The sequence below is a fragment of the Octopus bimaculoides genome, chromosome 9 (assembly GCF_046866305.1).
Source record: "Octopus bimaculoides isolate indiv1 chromosome 9, ASM4686630v1, whole genome shotgun sequence".
Lineage (NCBI taxonomy): Eukaryota > Metazoa > Mollusca > Cephalopoda > Octopoda > Octopodidae > Octopus > Octopus bimaculoides.
In genome coordinates this window covers 20,297,166-20,312,165 of record NC_142936.1, presented here as the reverse complement: position 1 = coordinate 20,312,165, position 15,000 = coordinate 20,297,166, and the positions used below count along the sequence as shown (strand labels likewise).

The following is a 15,000-nucleotide window of genomic DNA, read 5'->3' as shown; positions in this document are numbered from 1 at the left end:
GATAATGCATGATTAATTCAAAACAATTTGAGTGAAAAAGTATTACATTTAGCAGAGTAATCTGAACACTAAAGGGTTAAATAGATATGGGAAAGAAAGAGGCTTATACTCTCATAGAAATGAATTAAATAGCTAGTTGTCACACTATCATTCCTTTGCTTGTCTACATATATATATATATATATATATATATATATATATAATAATACAAAGAATATATATACATGTATACACACATATATGTACATACTTACATCTACATGTGTATATATATATGCATATCAGGGTACAGGACGTTAGAACAATGAACTACAGACAACAGAACGAACACATAGGAAAACGGAAAGCCACTTGGAATATTCCTTCATCAGCTGCCTCTATTCTAACCTGATGTTTCGAATATATATATATATTACAAACACACACACACACACACACACACACACACATATACACACAAGCACATACATATTTATATGTATGAGTGTTCTGGGTTTTAGAACTGGTACACAGTATCCCTGTATGTCCAGAGAGGCAACTAAAAGTGTTGGCAACAGGAACTGCATCCAACCACAAAACACTCCTTCAAAAACGGTGTGGGGGGGGGGGGAGCGTGAGAGAGAGAGAGAGAGACTGTTGAACTCAAATATATGCCAAATTTACTACGTACACACTAGTTTACTCTCCACCTCTCATTTTACCTCTTATGTATTTAGAATCCAACTATAAAACATATTTCATAAGTGTATGCCCTTCCCTTGAAATTGTGCTAACATGAAAAACAAGTCTCACAATACACACACGCACATACATATATATATATAGCACTAATGCAACAGTCAGTCCTATACTCAACAAGGTGTGGCGGTTATGAATGAACTACGTACTTTAATAAATCCTTCCAGGATATAACATTTCTTTCCCTGTCTGAAAGCCAGTTACTAATAAGACAGACAAACAGAGAAACAAGCAAACACACAGACAGAACAATATTTTTTAGCTGGTGTGCTAATGACAGTGTATAGAGGATAACACAAGCAATGACAGAATTACAACACTAAAATCTCTGAAATATAAAATTAAAAAATAAGCATATAATAAAAAGAGTAACTGCAAAACAAACAACTACCTAGCACTGAAACACAGTTAAGAATGTTGCAGCTGAATAAATAGGTCTGCTGGATCTGGGTTGACCTTTATATAACTGAGGCTGGAGGAATGAAATACAACAATTAAGTCAAGTAAAATCCAGCTGATACGAAACAATGCTGTTTGTTGAGACTAGTCATAACTGGCTTTACTGCATTTCATAGTAGGAAATCACCCACCAACAAACTATACAAGAAATTATGTTGTTGCTGCTTCATATTTCATGGTCTTAATTTTCTTATACATATATTATAGACATAGACATGGCTGTGACATTAAGAAGTTTGCTTGGCCAGACATGGGAAACTGGAAGCAAATAACATCATTTGTTTACAACTAACAGTGATGGTTAAGACAACATGCCAGCACAGGTCCCATCTACCAAATCCACTCAGAAGACTTTGATTAACTCAAGGCTACAACAGAAGACACTTGCCAAGATGCCATGCAGCAGGACTGAAAGTGAAATCACAGGGTTGGCAAGCAAACCTCCCAATCACACAGCTGCACGCACACGTGCGTGAGTAAGATAAATTTGGTACAGTTAGTCTATTGTCTTCCTTGAGAGAAGGAGAGAAAAGAAAAAAAAAAAGAAGAAACAAAGAGACAAACGTTAATATAAAAAAAGTTAAGATGACAGAAAGAGATGGAGATTGAAAGAGAGATATATAGTCAATTAGAGGGAAAGATATATGAAAATTTAGAGGAAGAGGAAAACAATGACAAAGTGAGAAAGACAAAGAGGCAAGCTGGCAGACAGACAGACAGACAGATAAATAGTACAGAGAGAAGATGGGAAGAGGAGACACATGAAATGATAAAATGTTTTGAAATACCTTCATCATAGTAACGATCAAGGATGCTGAGGGTAAAATAAGCTCCATAGCCATGGGCAGCAAATGGGACTTCAGACAGAGAGGCCAAGTAGTCCATATAGAACAAGGATGGGCCATCTGTGCCATCATGCCCAGCCAGTAGGAAATTCACATTGTATGGCGACTGTAAGAAAAAAGATTATATAATGTCAGTGCAAATGTTTCATAGATACATGTATGTCGTTATCAATTTAACATTCAATTTTCCCTTCTGGCATAAGTCGGGAGAAGTTTATTGAGGCAGGTTTCATACGACTGGATGCCCTTCTCATTGCCAACCCACACCTGCTCCCAAGCAAAATACTATTTCTCTGCAGAGGGACACATTTTCATTTTTATGGAACATTGGAAACAAACGACACCACTTGTATGACAGTGAAGCCTGTTTACAAAAACAAATGTTCAATGTCAAGACTACACACGGACACACACATATACACGAATATACGTAGGTCTCTTTCAGTTTCCATTGATGAAACCCACTGACATGGGTTTAATCAACACAGGGCAACAGCAGAAAGCACTTGCCTAAGATGATGTACAGTGGTACTGAATGGAAACCACATGATTAAGAAGCAAGCTTCTTAATTACACGGACACACCTGCATATACACAGACATGACAGAAGTAAATAGACACTCCATAAAACATTGTTTTATGTTTATTTTAATTTGAAATGGTTTATATTTTTTATTAATGGACATTCTTATGTTTCAGGTTCTATATGCGAGTTTAATCAAGCCACATACAAAAGAAGCCATATTGTGGGTCAATCTGAAAGTGGACTAAGTCAGTATAAAATTGCAGAAAACCTTGGGATCCCACTTTCTACAGTTAATAGGGTGACGAGACCCTTTGCTTTGACAAGACCTTTTGCTTAGTTAAGTGAAGTGTGGAGGATAAGCCTCATTACAAGGCCTCTGATATAGCAGAACAAGTAGATGTCAGTTCCAGAACAGCTGTCGGGTATCTCCACAAACTTGGCTGCTATGGCAGAGCAGCAAGAAGGAAGCCACTTCTTCAACTAGCCAACTATTCCTCATCTGCTCAGTAGCATGCCTTATAGGACCCTTGCATTGAAAAATGCAAAGGGCATGACTACTAGATATTAGATATTCACCTTATAATAATTAATAAATATTTTGAAAGTATAATTTCGGATTTCAATCAATTTTAATGATCATAAGGGTGTCTATTTACTTCTGTCGTGTGTGTGTGTGTGTGTGTGTGTGTACATACACACACCATGTCGCTATGACTGACTGTTAACTCCACAAGTTTTTTTATTCTCTCTCTGTTTATTTCCACCTGTTCCTTTCTGTTGAAGAGCACAGGTTCGAAACATAAAAGATTTTCTCATCTTCCCTAGTGTCAAACTAATACATTTGTTTGTTGTTTATACACCTGTCTTCGTCTTTTGTTTTTCAGTAAATTTCAATTATATATATATATATATATATATATATATATATATATAAAAGGATGGGATTAAATAAAACAAGTAGTATATAACCCTTTGCTGGTAATGATAATCCCACTGCAATCAACTCAATCTACCCTTATTACTCAAGATGTTACTTACTCCATAAAATATGTACACTCACACACATACACATGCTGACTCCCAATTTATCAGTCATTCCACTGTTGAAGAATACAAGATGGCAGGAATTTCATCTGATTTACACATCAGTATAGCTTTTGGAAGATTTTGGTTCACTTTAACCAATTAGTCATCATTCTAAGAATTAATTTCAAAACACACATACATACTTAAGTTTGTTTTTAGTTGTTGCTTTGTTTTGTTTTTTAAGAAATGTATTAATTTCTGATAAAATCTAAGTTGTTCTTGCATTATTCTACTGCCAAAGAATGCTCAGCTATGGTTCATATGTATCATAAAAGCAATCATGGTTTGGCCTTTTAATATTTAACATACATAAACACCAGATACTCACTGGTGCCAGATTTATGACAACATAGTCTCAGATATATACAGATTTTCTCCAATGGCAAATCATTATAATTTTAACAGGGTTTTTTTTTTTTCAATGCTCATATAGATTAAATGAGAAAATATTTAACCAATGCCAACAGTGGGATTTGAACCCTTACAACTAAAGAGACCAATGTCTAAAATCAACACTTTAGGCCACTGAATCATGCTTGGCAAAACACCATCCCACTTGGAATTACCACCAGAAAGAAATATGCTTAATGAAAGTTGCCAAAGACATTATCTGAAAAATGCAGTTGAATCTTATTCAAGCTACCATCAAATATAGTCATGAAATAATTAACTATTAAGAGCAGTATTCATAAGATACTGAGGTATTGTGTATCTTACACCTATTGTTCCTAAGCTGAGTGCAATAGTATATAAGGACTGGTGTTAACTTCACAGTCACCTTGTTTTTGTGTGACCAATTTTCAGAGGAAGGAAAGAACATTAGAGATAAGATAAAGGGGGCAAGGTGGAAAAGGACAAAAAAAGTTTTGATCTCTAGATTAAAAAATCTCTTAAGCATTTTGATACCAACCCACCAGAGACTTCCTGTTTTACAGTAATATAGATTAAAGCCTTGCCTCAAAATTCCAAGTTAACTTGTGTTCGAAACACCAGCTTAATAATGACAAAGCTATTTTAATATATTTTCCATTATTTTAAAAATTAAAACAAAGCTGTGTATTTTAACAAAAGGGTTAAATTTATACCTAAATAGATTTGAGGCAATAACTATTTGCCTTTCATCGGCCCAGTTTTGCTTCATGCATTATCTCTTTGCTAAACATTTTACTGTTATTCCCCCACCCATGAAAGACTGCATCCTTCTCGAACTCCTTCTCCCCTGTTTTATATTAACACCAACTGCACTAACCACACCCATTTATCTTGATCCATCAATAACTCAACGAGTCTAAATTACTGTAATGTTAATGAACATCACTTGAAACAATCTATGAAGAAAAACAACTATCACAAGACGAAGCCTACTTTTCTTGATTTTGAACCTACAGACATAGAATGAATCAATGAAACAATAGATCCACAAGAGAACCTCTATGTGGTTGCTGAATCTACAAGAGATAGCAACCAAATCTCCCTCAAACCATAGCCCATCTGAAAAATGAAAGGACATATTTGACAAGGTAGTTCGAGGCATACAAAAAAGGTGGAATGTCAACACCTGGAATGCATTTGATTGTAACCTAATCAATCAATGATGACTTGGGGACTAAACAACAACAGACAGAGCAGACACTGGAAGAAACACAAGCCCAGACTGTAAAGCCAGAAGCAGCCTAACTGCTTTATATTGTCTTCATTTGTTCAATGCAACATGAACAAGAGAGTGAATAGAAGAGACAGCAATTAAAAGATGAACTATGGTGAGATGCAACAGCCTGAGACCAGGTCTTGGTCTCACCATGTCTCCTTCTTCTACCAGTCCTAACTACTCTGAGTGTCATCCCCCATACACATTCCAAGTCCAATACAAGTGCAGCCTTATCTCCAGCACACTATGCTTGGTTAGTTTCATACCCAGTTTATTTCTCATCTCATTTGTCCCATCATTCATGCAACAAAGTATGTTGGCTTCATTTCTTTCCAGTTTTAAAAGCTGAAAAATACGTCAAACACTTTCGTTTCTTTATTGTTATAGGTTGTAAATGGAGTTAATTTTGCTCAAGGCATCTAAGTGAAATCAAGGTTCTTTTAATCAAGGTATATGAGAAGGCAATAACTCCAATCATCTTGATCATACATCACAACCTTCTTGCCTTCTTAATAGTAACTGAATACCAGGTAAACTGAGGGAGCAAACAATTCATAACTGCTATTGTTGCTGATGATGACTAAAGGTTAATACTTCTAGAAAGAAAGGAGCAACAAACACATATACTGAACTGGAAAATGGTAACTATAAATTTCTTATGCCTGACAAAAGCATTCACATATAAATTTTAAAAAAAAAAAACAGGCAAATTAGTATAAAGATTCAAAATAAGTGACTTACTGAAGTTCTTAAGTAATCAGCCAAATTTTTCCGTGTGAAGTTAGCAGCTGCATTTGGACTAAGTTCATAGCCTGAAAACAATGAATTAATATAAATAATCCTATGGAACTAATAAAGAGAGCAAAAAAAAAAAAAAATGTTCATAACAACATTTGGGATTTTTTTTTTTTTTTATATAATTTATCTAATAATTCATTTTATTAAATTTTCAAGAACATTTTACCAATGCTGTGAAACTGATTACATAGATTTTCAATTTTGAAATTAAATGTGAAACAGATGACAACATGTCACATGAAAGAAAAAAACAGCCATGTATAAGGAATTGAACTCATGTCTCCCAATCAATGCTTTAGTGCACATTCTACATTCACTTTATGATTCTACTTCCAACACAAGTCATCAACAACATCATATGTTTCTATTCACTCCAGCATGCATTGTTCTAGGTGTTTATTTGCTTGCATCAATGACAAAGTTTCAACTAAATGAATGTGCTCTCTTATTCTTCAAACTCTGAAAGATGGTGGCCCGTGTTCAAATTAGGATCAAGTATTTACTACATTCATTCATTAACTGTTATGTCCATTTTTCTATGCTTGCATGGGTCAGATGAAAACATTGCTGGTCACAATGCATTTTGCATTATTTTAGCTTTCGAATGATACCACCTTGCTGGTTAGGCAAGCAGGCCAACATTCCCTTTGATCGGAGGGCTATTCCATAATAGAGTCACCCATTTACACCTGAGTGGACTGGTGCAATGTTAAATGAAGTGTTTTGCTCAAGAACACAATGTGCCACCCAGACCAGAAATCAAACTCATGATCTAGTGATCGTGTCTACAACACTCTGACCACCTTCATGTAGTGACTATATATCAGGCTGAGTAAAAAGTAAGCAATATTTTGAAACATGAAATTCATCACAATATATTTCAACAATGTGGAAATTCTTTTCATCAAAGCAAGTACCATTACAATCAACACACTTTTGCCAACGAGTTACAAGTTTGTTTATTCCGGTAACATAAAAATCTGGAGTTCTGGAGCTGATGAACTATTTAAATGCACTTTTAGTATTGGTTTGATTTTTGAACTCCTTTTAACACAGGAAACCATCAAAGTGCTTGAAAAAAAAGTGGTAGTTGGAAGGAGAAATGTCTGGGAAATAAGCTGGGTGGGGAAGAACTTCGTAACCAAGTTCCTTCAACTTCTAGAGTGTCAATAGTGAAATGTGTGGTCAAGCATTGTCCTGAAAATTAATTGGCTCTCTTCTGTTGACCAATCTGGGATGGAGGAGTTGCAGTTTTTCGTTCATTTTGGCAATTTCATGGCAATATGTTTCTGCAGTAATGGTTTTTCCAGGTTTTAAGAACTTATAGTGGATGAGTCCAGCAGTACACCACCAAACAGTCACCTTGACCTTCTTTTTGAAGAGCCCTGGTTTAGGGAAGGTTTCGGCACTTCAACCACTACAAAGAACATTTTTTTATTATTGTACAGAATTCACTTTTCATCGCAAGTTACAATATCATCAAGAAGTTGAATAGCAAAATTGCTCGAATATCGTGCTTTGACAGTTCCATTTCAAATTATTGTAACAATGGTAAAAAAAAATATCAATGTTAATTTATTGATACATTTGGGAAAGTCTATGTCTGTATTATCAGACAATTTCAAAAAAATGTTTTTAAAAAATTCAAAACTCTGCAAAAAATCTGGTACAAATTCTTCATGGTTCAAAACGTTGCTTACTTATACTCAACCTGATTATATATATATAATGTACAAGTTATCAACTCTGAAATTATGGAATTACTAATAAGATGTTAGCAATGAATTACTAAATTTCTGAAATGTAATGAAAAAAAAAAATCATCTCAATCATGAAAACAAAAACATATTTGTGCATTAACTCATAATATCCTATTGAAAAAAATTTTTTAAGTTGAACATTCCACCTAAGAGTGGCTTCTTTATTCAAATGCTTATAGCGTACTTGTGGTCAGACCATCAAGGAAATTGTCATTATTATAGAAAAAAATTATTCTTTTTAAAGTAAATAATCATGTGTGTTAAAAAATAATGTGCCTGTGTGACTGTTGATTACATAATAATGGCTATAAGAGCGACACTAAAAAAGATGACAAAAACAAAAATTTTGGTAATAAATTAGATACAATTAATAAAAGACATGGACTCACTGGCCTTCTTGCAGCTTTTACATTAAGAAATTTACAGGTAAGCTGAGTTACTCACTTCAGAGCTAACAGACCCAGGTATACATGTAAGTTTTATTACAAAAAAAACTCAGAAAATAAATTACAAAAATTCAGTAGTATATGTCAATTATAACAGCGAACATTACAGAATGTTCATAAATGATAGAGGAAGAGATTAAAGTTTACTCACTTAGATCAGAGAGTCCATAACTTTACTTTCTTTAAAGCAAATATATACAAGGGTGTTTTGATTTGGACAGTTTGAGGCTATATAAGACTAAGATATATATGCATTGTCAGGTGTATTTGTGTCGTACACAATGTTGAGTTAAGATGATGAAGAGAATACGAAGTGCTTACCATTTCTCATTTTATAAAGCTGAATGTTCTTGGCAATATATTCAGCAAATTGTACCGTATCCCCGGGTTCTCCAGTAACCAACATCACCAATTTGTCACTCAATTTAAACATCTTATCAGTATCTGAAAGTAGATAAATAAAACTGGTTTTCAGTCATAATTCATCAATCACTAAAGAAATGACAGAAGATAAAATACACAAAGATATAATAGCTGTCCAATTCTCAAATAAATACAACCATCAATGACAATTAGAAAATATTTTTACTGTACGAGTGTCCTTGAAGTTTATATGGCAAATATGACACACACACACGTTTTGTTTTGCTCAGTTGTGTCTCATCATCATTGCTGTTAAGTTTAGAATAGTGATTGAAACTTGATTCACTTTTGCTCATATTGTCATATTCTATACATGAGAGACTCTACTTGCATACAACACTCATAAGTAAAACCTGCAACCAGCCTCACTGTGTAGCTCCTCTTATGACTTATAAGACCAGCATGAGAAAAACAAATGCAGCCATATGTTGTTGTTGGCACTGCGTCGCTTACGACGTCGAGGGTTCCAGCTGATCCGATCAACGGAACAGCCTGCTCATGAAATTAACATGCAAGTGGCTGAGCACTCCACAGACACGTGTACCCTTAACAGGGATATTCAGCGTGACACAGTGTGACAAGGCTGACCCTTTGAATTACAGGCACAACAGAAACAGGAAGTAAGAGTGAGAGAATGTTGTGGTGAAAGAGTACAGCAGGGGTCGCCACCTCCCCTGGCCGGAGCCTTGTGGAGCTTTAGGTGTTTTCACTCAATAAACACTCACAATGCCCGGTCTGGGAATCGAAACCGCGAGTCCGCTGCCCTAACCACTGGGCCATTGCGCCTCCACGTAGCCATATATGTCAAAATTAAAAAGAATTGAAATAAAATGGATGTGTGCATGTGTGTATGTAAATGAACAAAAAAAAGCATTTGAGCTGATTGATGTACAAGAGTGCAGACTAATTCACTTTGAAAGTATGAACATTACTATTCTTCAGATCTCAAATATATCTAGAGAGAGAGTAGTAGCATACCTTCTATGTTTGTGTCTGAAGGAGTAAATGTACTGATTAAATCCTGTTTTGAAAATACTTACTATTAAACCTATGTAGTGTTTTTTATGGTTTCTAATAGAGATTTTCACATTAACACACTACACTTTCTTGAAAATATTTCCTATTTAGTGAATAAGAGCAGTAATTCAGTTATAGTGTGGTAGAAAATTTTATACAATTTTTTTCTATTGATTTTAGATAAGAGGTAATAAAGATATGAGAGCAAATGTAGCTCACTTTCACACTATTTCTTTTAATGGTTTTGTGGAATTTATGGTTTGTTACAGAGTGTTTGCTACATTAATTTAGGTAAAATCAGGTAACGTTTGTACATAACCCCAAACCAGAGTACTTAACTGTCAGTCAGCCTTATGGATGAGAACCTAGACTTTGTCCTTGGTTACAAGGATTAAATGTATACATTGACCCTGTCACACAAAATCTTTTACCACCGAGTGGTTATCTGACTCAACTATGAGGTGATAATGCATGCTTTGAGTTAGAATAGGATTATAGTTTTCTTTGAACAGTTGCAACCAAAGTGCATTTCCCAATGCCACAATAAGAATCTCTGCTCGCCATTAGCTTTGGTAAGTTCTCAGTTTTACGTTGTGTGTTTCTCCTAATAACATCAACCATAGTTGAGGGGTTTTCATCTTCTATCAGAGCACAGAAGTCTTCAAAATACAAATATATCTGATTTATTTCATTGTTAATGAAATAAAGCCACACACACACACACACATGTATGTATGTGTGTATCTATACACATACAAATATATGCATACCTACATACACACACAATATATATATCATCATCATCATCATCATCGTTTAACATCCGCTTTCCATGCTAGCATGGGTTGGACGATTTGATTGAGGACTGGTGAAACCGGATGGCAACACCAGGCTCCAATCTAATTTGGCAGAGTTTCTACAGCTGGATGCCCTTCCTAACGCCAACCACTCAGAGAGTGTAGTGGGTGCTTTTACGTGTCACCCGCACGAAAACGGCCACGCTCGAAATGGTGTCTTTTATGTGCCACCCGCACAAGAGCCAGTCCAGGGGCACTGGATATATATATATATATATATATATATATATATATATATATATATATATATATATATACATACACACACACACACACACACACACACACACACACACTGACACAAACCAAAGATTATGGATTATATGTTAGTACTAGTAGTGATGACAGCAGTCTAGATTTGCATCCAATCATCTCCACCCTGTTAAAACCATTGCCAACCACTCAAAGTAACATCAAAAGCTAAATAGTTACTCACCTGCATCTTATCTCACTTCCCCCGTGACAAGACATTACACACATAGCAGACATGTATCAACATCATCAGCTTTCATAGCTGCTTTACTTTGCTCACATCTAACCATAATCATAACCAGTATACCTAGATACTATGCCAATATGCCCTTCCTTTTTTTTTTTTTTTTTTAACCCTTTCATTAGCAACCTGCCCGAGACCATATCTGATTCTTTAACCCTTTAGCATTTAAAACAAGCCAAATTTGGCCTAAATATTCCACCTATTTTATGTTCAAACCAACCAGATCCAGCCTCTCATACCTATCATACAATGTCATTCTAAAAATACGCACTCACATCATCAAAATTTCGAAGTCAAGAGATAATGCATGATTAATTAAAAATAGTGATTAAATAATCATTACGTTTCATAGAGTAATCTGAATACTAAAGTGTTAATACAAACTTCCTGTTTTAACGTTATATAAACTAAAGTTTTCCCTCATTCCATGATAATTAATTCAACCAAATACCAGTTTGGTAATGACAAAATCATATTAATAATTTTTTCATTATTTTCAAAATAGAAACCAAAGTAGTGAATTTCAACAGAAATATGAAGACAAAAGGATTAAAGTAGAAAGGTATCATTTGAAGGTGATTTGGCTGGTACTTGCATTAATAGCAAATGCCCTCATCCATTTGCCTACTATCAGTTTGATTAAATGTTGTTAATTAATAGTGATTAGGGTGGTAGAATTATAAAAACAGCAGAGTGCTAGTTTTTATGCTTTACAACATTTAGCTACATTCCTTTATATTTTGAGTTCAAATGAATTCAAAGAAATTGTGTTATTTAACCCTTATATAAAGAACTAGTCAATCCACTGACTATCATTTTTGTTTTTTTTTACATAATGCTGCTTCATCACAATATCTATCTACCTAATGTATATATATAGCATGTAAAAAGCACCATTCGAGCGTGATCGTTACCAGCGTCACCTTACTGGCACTTGTGCCGGTGGTACATGGAAAACAACATTCAAGCAAGGGCGTTGCCAATGCCGCTGGACTGGCTCCTGTGCAGGTGACACGTAGAAACACCATTTGAGCATAGCCGTTGCCAGTACCGCCTGACTGGCCCTCGTGTTGGTGGCACGTAAAAGCACCTACTACATTCTCGGAGTGGCTGACGTTAGGAAGAGCATCCAGCTGTAGAAACTCTGCTAGATCAGATTGGAACCTGGTACAGCCATCTGGCTCACTAATCCCCAGTCAAACCGTCCAACCCATTCCAGCATGGAAAGCGGACGTTAAACGATGATAATGATATATATATATATATATATATGTATATATATATACACACACACACATGGCACATGGCATAGCTGTGTGGTAGGAAGTTTGCTTTGCAACCACATGGTTCCAGGTTCAGTCCCACTGCATGCCACATAGGGCAAGTGTATTCTACTATAGCCTTGGACTAACCAAGGCCTTGTGGGTGGATTTGGTAGACAGAATCACAAAGAATCCCATCATATATGTGTGAGTGTATGTGTGCAAGTGTGTGGTTATCCCCACCTCCACTTGACAACTGGTGTTCATGTGCTTATGTCTCTAACTTAGCAGTCTGACAAAGAAATTGATAGAAAAAGTACCAGATGTTATATAATATATATATATATATATATATATATATATATATATATATATGTATGTATGTTTGTATATATATACACACACACAAACATACATATATAGAGCAGAAGCCACTTAAGCCATTTAATGTGATCACTTTAAGACAAAGCCTTTTAGATAAGAATAATTAGCTGGAAACATTAAGCAGTAGATAGAACAATATCTGGAGCCTTGATCCAAATAAATATAATTTTAAAGAGTTTCAATTCATTTTAAATAAAACAGTTGAGACCCACTAAGTTCGACAACAATAACTGCCTGATAACATTATCCTTGACAATAACAAATGCTTTCCTCTTTCTCTTTAATAATCATTTTCTGATTCCTAGACAGTACACTCTGCCACCCTCTCCCCATTTTTATTTTCCTTACTCTTACCCACACTTATATAATGAGAGGTAACCATCAAGACACTTGGGCTTGTTTGTCTATCATGCTTTTGCCTTCAACAACACCTGACATAAAGCTACTTCCCTCTCTCTCTTTCAAATACACTCCCACTCAGTCAAGAATGCATTTTTTCTTTTCTTTGTCTTCCAAGATACTTGATGACCTCACTAGTACCAGTGTCATGGAAACGAACCCCCCCCCCCTCCACCTAGTACACACTGTAAAGTGGTTGGCATTAGGAAGGTCATCAAGCCATAGAAGCCATGTCAAAGCTAACACTGGAACCCAACACAACCGAGCAGTGTGTCAGGTCCTGTCAAATCATCTAACACATGCCAGCATGGAAAATGAGCATGAAATGATGAGGATAATGATGATAGTAGGGGAGGTGGTGTGTGTGTGTGTGTGTGTGCATGTGTGTGCATTTCTCGATGATGATAAGCTCATAGGAATATGAAACAGGCTACTCGTACATTTTACACACACACACACACACATACACACACAAATACTGCCGATCACACTGACCGTGACTCACTGCACGAATGCATACAATTCCACCAATGCAATATACACAATAACTCTGCCTGTCACTTTGATCACTGTAATGGTAACAGTAGCAGTGGTGGTAGTAGTAGTAGTAGTAGTAGTACTAGTGGTAGTAGCTGTAGTCATATTGGTGGTAGTGGTAATAGTTGTAGAGGAGTTAGTAATGATCAGGCAGGATGACGGTGATTGGAAAGTGATGCTGCAAAGGTGAATTCATAATGTCCTTGTTGTTATGACAGTAGGGATTTTGATAACAGATATCACAAAAGCAGGTGTAGCAGGAAAAAAGAAAACATGCAGTGAGACTTGAACCCATACAACTTGTCTCCTTCAAGCAGTGATATATACACGTGTGTGTTTATATATATATATATATATATATATTTCTATATATATAGATATCTTGCTTCAATCATTAAACTGCAGCCATACTGGGATAATGCCTTGAAGAACTTTTAGTCGAATGAATCAACCCCAGTACTCCTTTTATTTTTAAAGCCTGGTGATTATTCTATCAGTCTCTTTTGCCAAACTGCTAAGTTACAGGGACATAAACAAATCAACACCAGTTGTCAAATGGTGGTGGTGGTGGAGACAAACACAGACAAAGACACACACACACTCATATATACAACAGGCCGTTTTCAGTTTCCGCCTACTAAATCCATTCACAAGGTTTTAATCAGCCCAAGGCTATAATAGAAGACACTTGCCCAAGGTGCCATGCATCAAGACTGAACTCAAAACCATGTAGTTCAGAAGCAAGCTTCTTATCACACAGCCACACTTACACATGTACACACATTACTAATTTCATTTATGGGGAAATACATTGTATTTAAAGCAATTTTACAAACACATTGGCTATTGTTTTAATTTTTTCTTTCTTTTTTCACTGAACTAAAATTTATATTTCTAAAAACATAATTTAATAAACTATTTTTGATTTTATTTTATTCTTTGATCATCAGAAATTCAGAATCTGTGGAAAAATATTATGGTTCAAATTTTTTCTCTTTAAAAAAGAAATAATAATGAATATCAATCCAATGTAATATATATATTACATTGGATTGATATTCATTATATATATATAAATATATATACTTTGCTTACTCCGGTATATATATATATATATATATATATATATATATATATATATATATATATATATATATAAATATACTTTGCTTACTCCGGTATATATATATATATATATATATATATATATATACTTTGCTTACTCCGGTATATATATATATATATATATATATATATATAAACAGCAGACCTTGAAGCAATTCAGTATACATCCATATTGTCAATACACTTTTGCCATT

The 15,000-nt window shown here is 35.0% G+C and overlaps 1 protein-coding gene across 1 annotated transcript in view; it reads right to left on the bottom strand.

Moving 5' to 3' along the window:
* LOC128248705 (proteasome subunit beta type-2-like) overlaps positions 1-15,000 on the bottom strand; it is an 88,446-nt gene that overhangs the window by 34,643 nt on the left and 38,803 nt on the right. The window contains exons 2-4 of the mRNA XM_089357245.1: positions 8,628-8,750; positions 6,044-6,114; positions 1,986-2,148 (exon numbers count right to left, since the gene is read on the bottom strand). Coding sequence (XP_089213371.1) covers positions 1,986-2,148; positions 6,044-6,114; positions 8,628-8,750 — 357 coding nt within the window. The remainder of the gene's footprint in view (positions 1-1,985; positions 2,149-6,043; positions 6,115-8,627; positions 8,751-15,000) is intronic.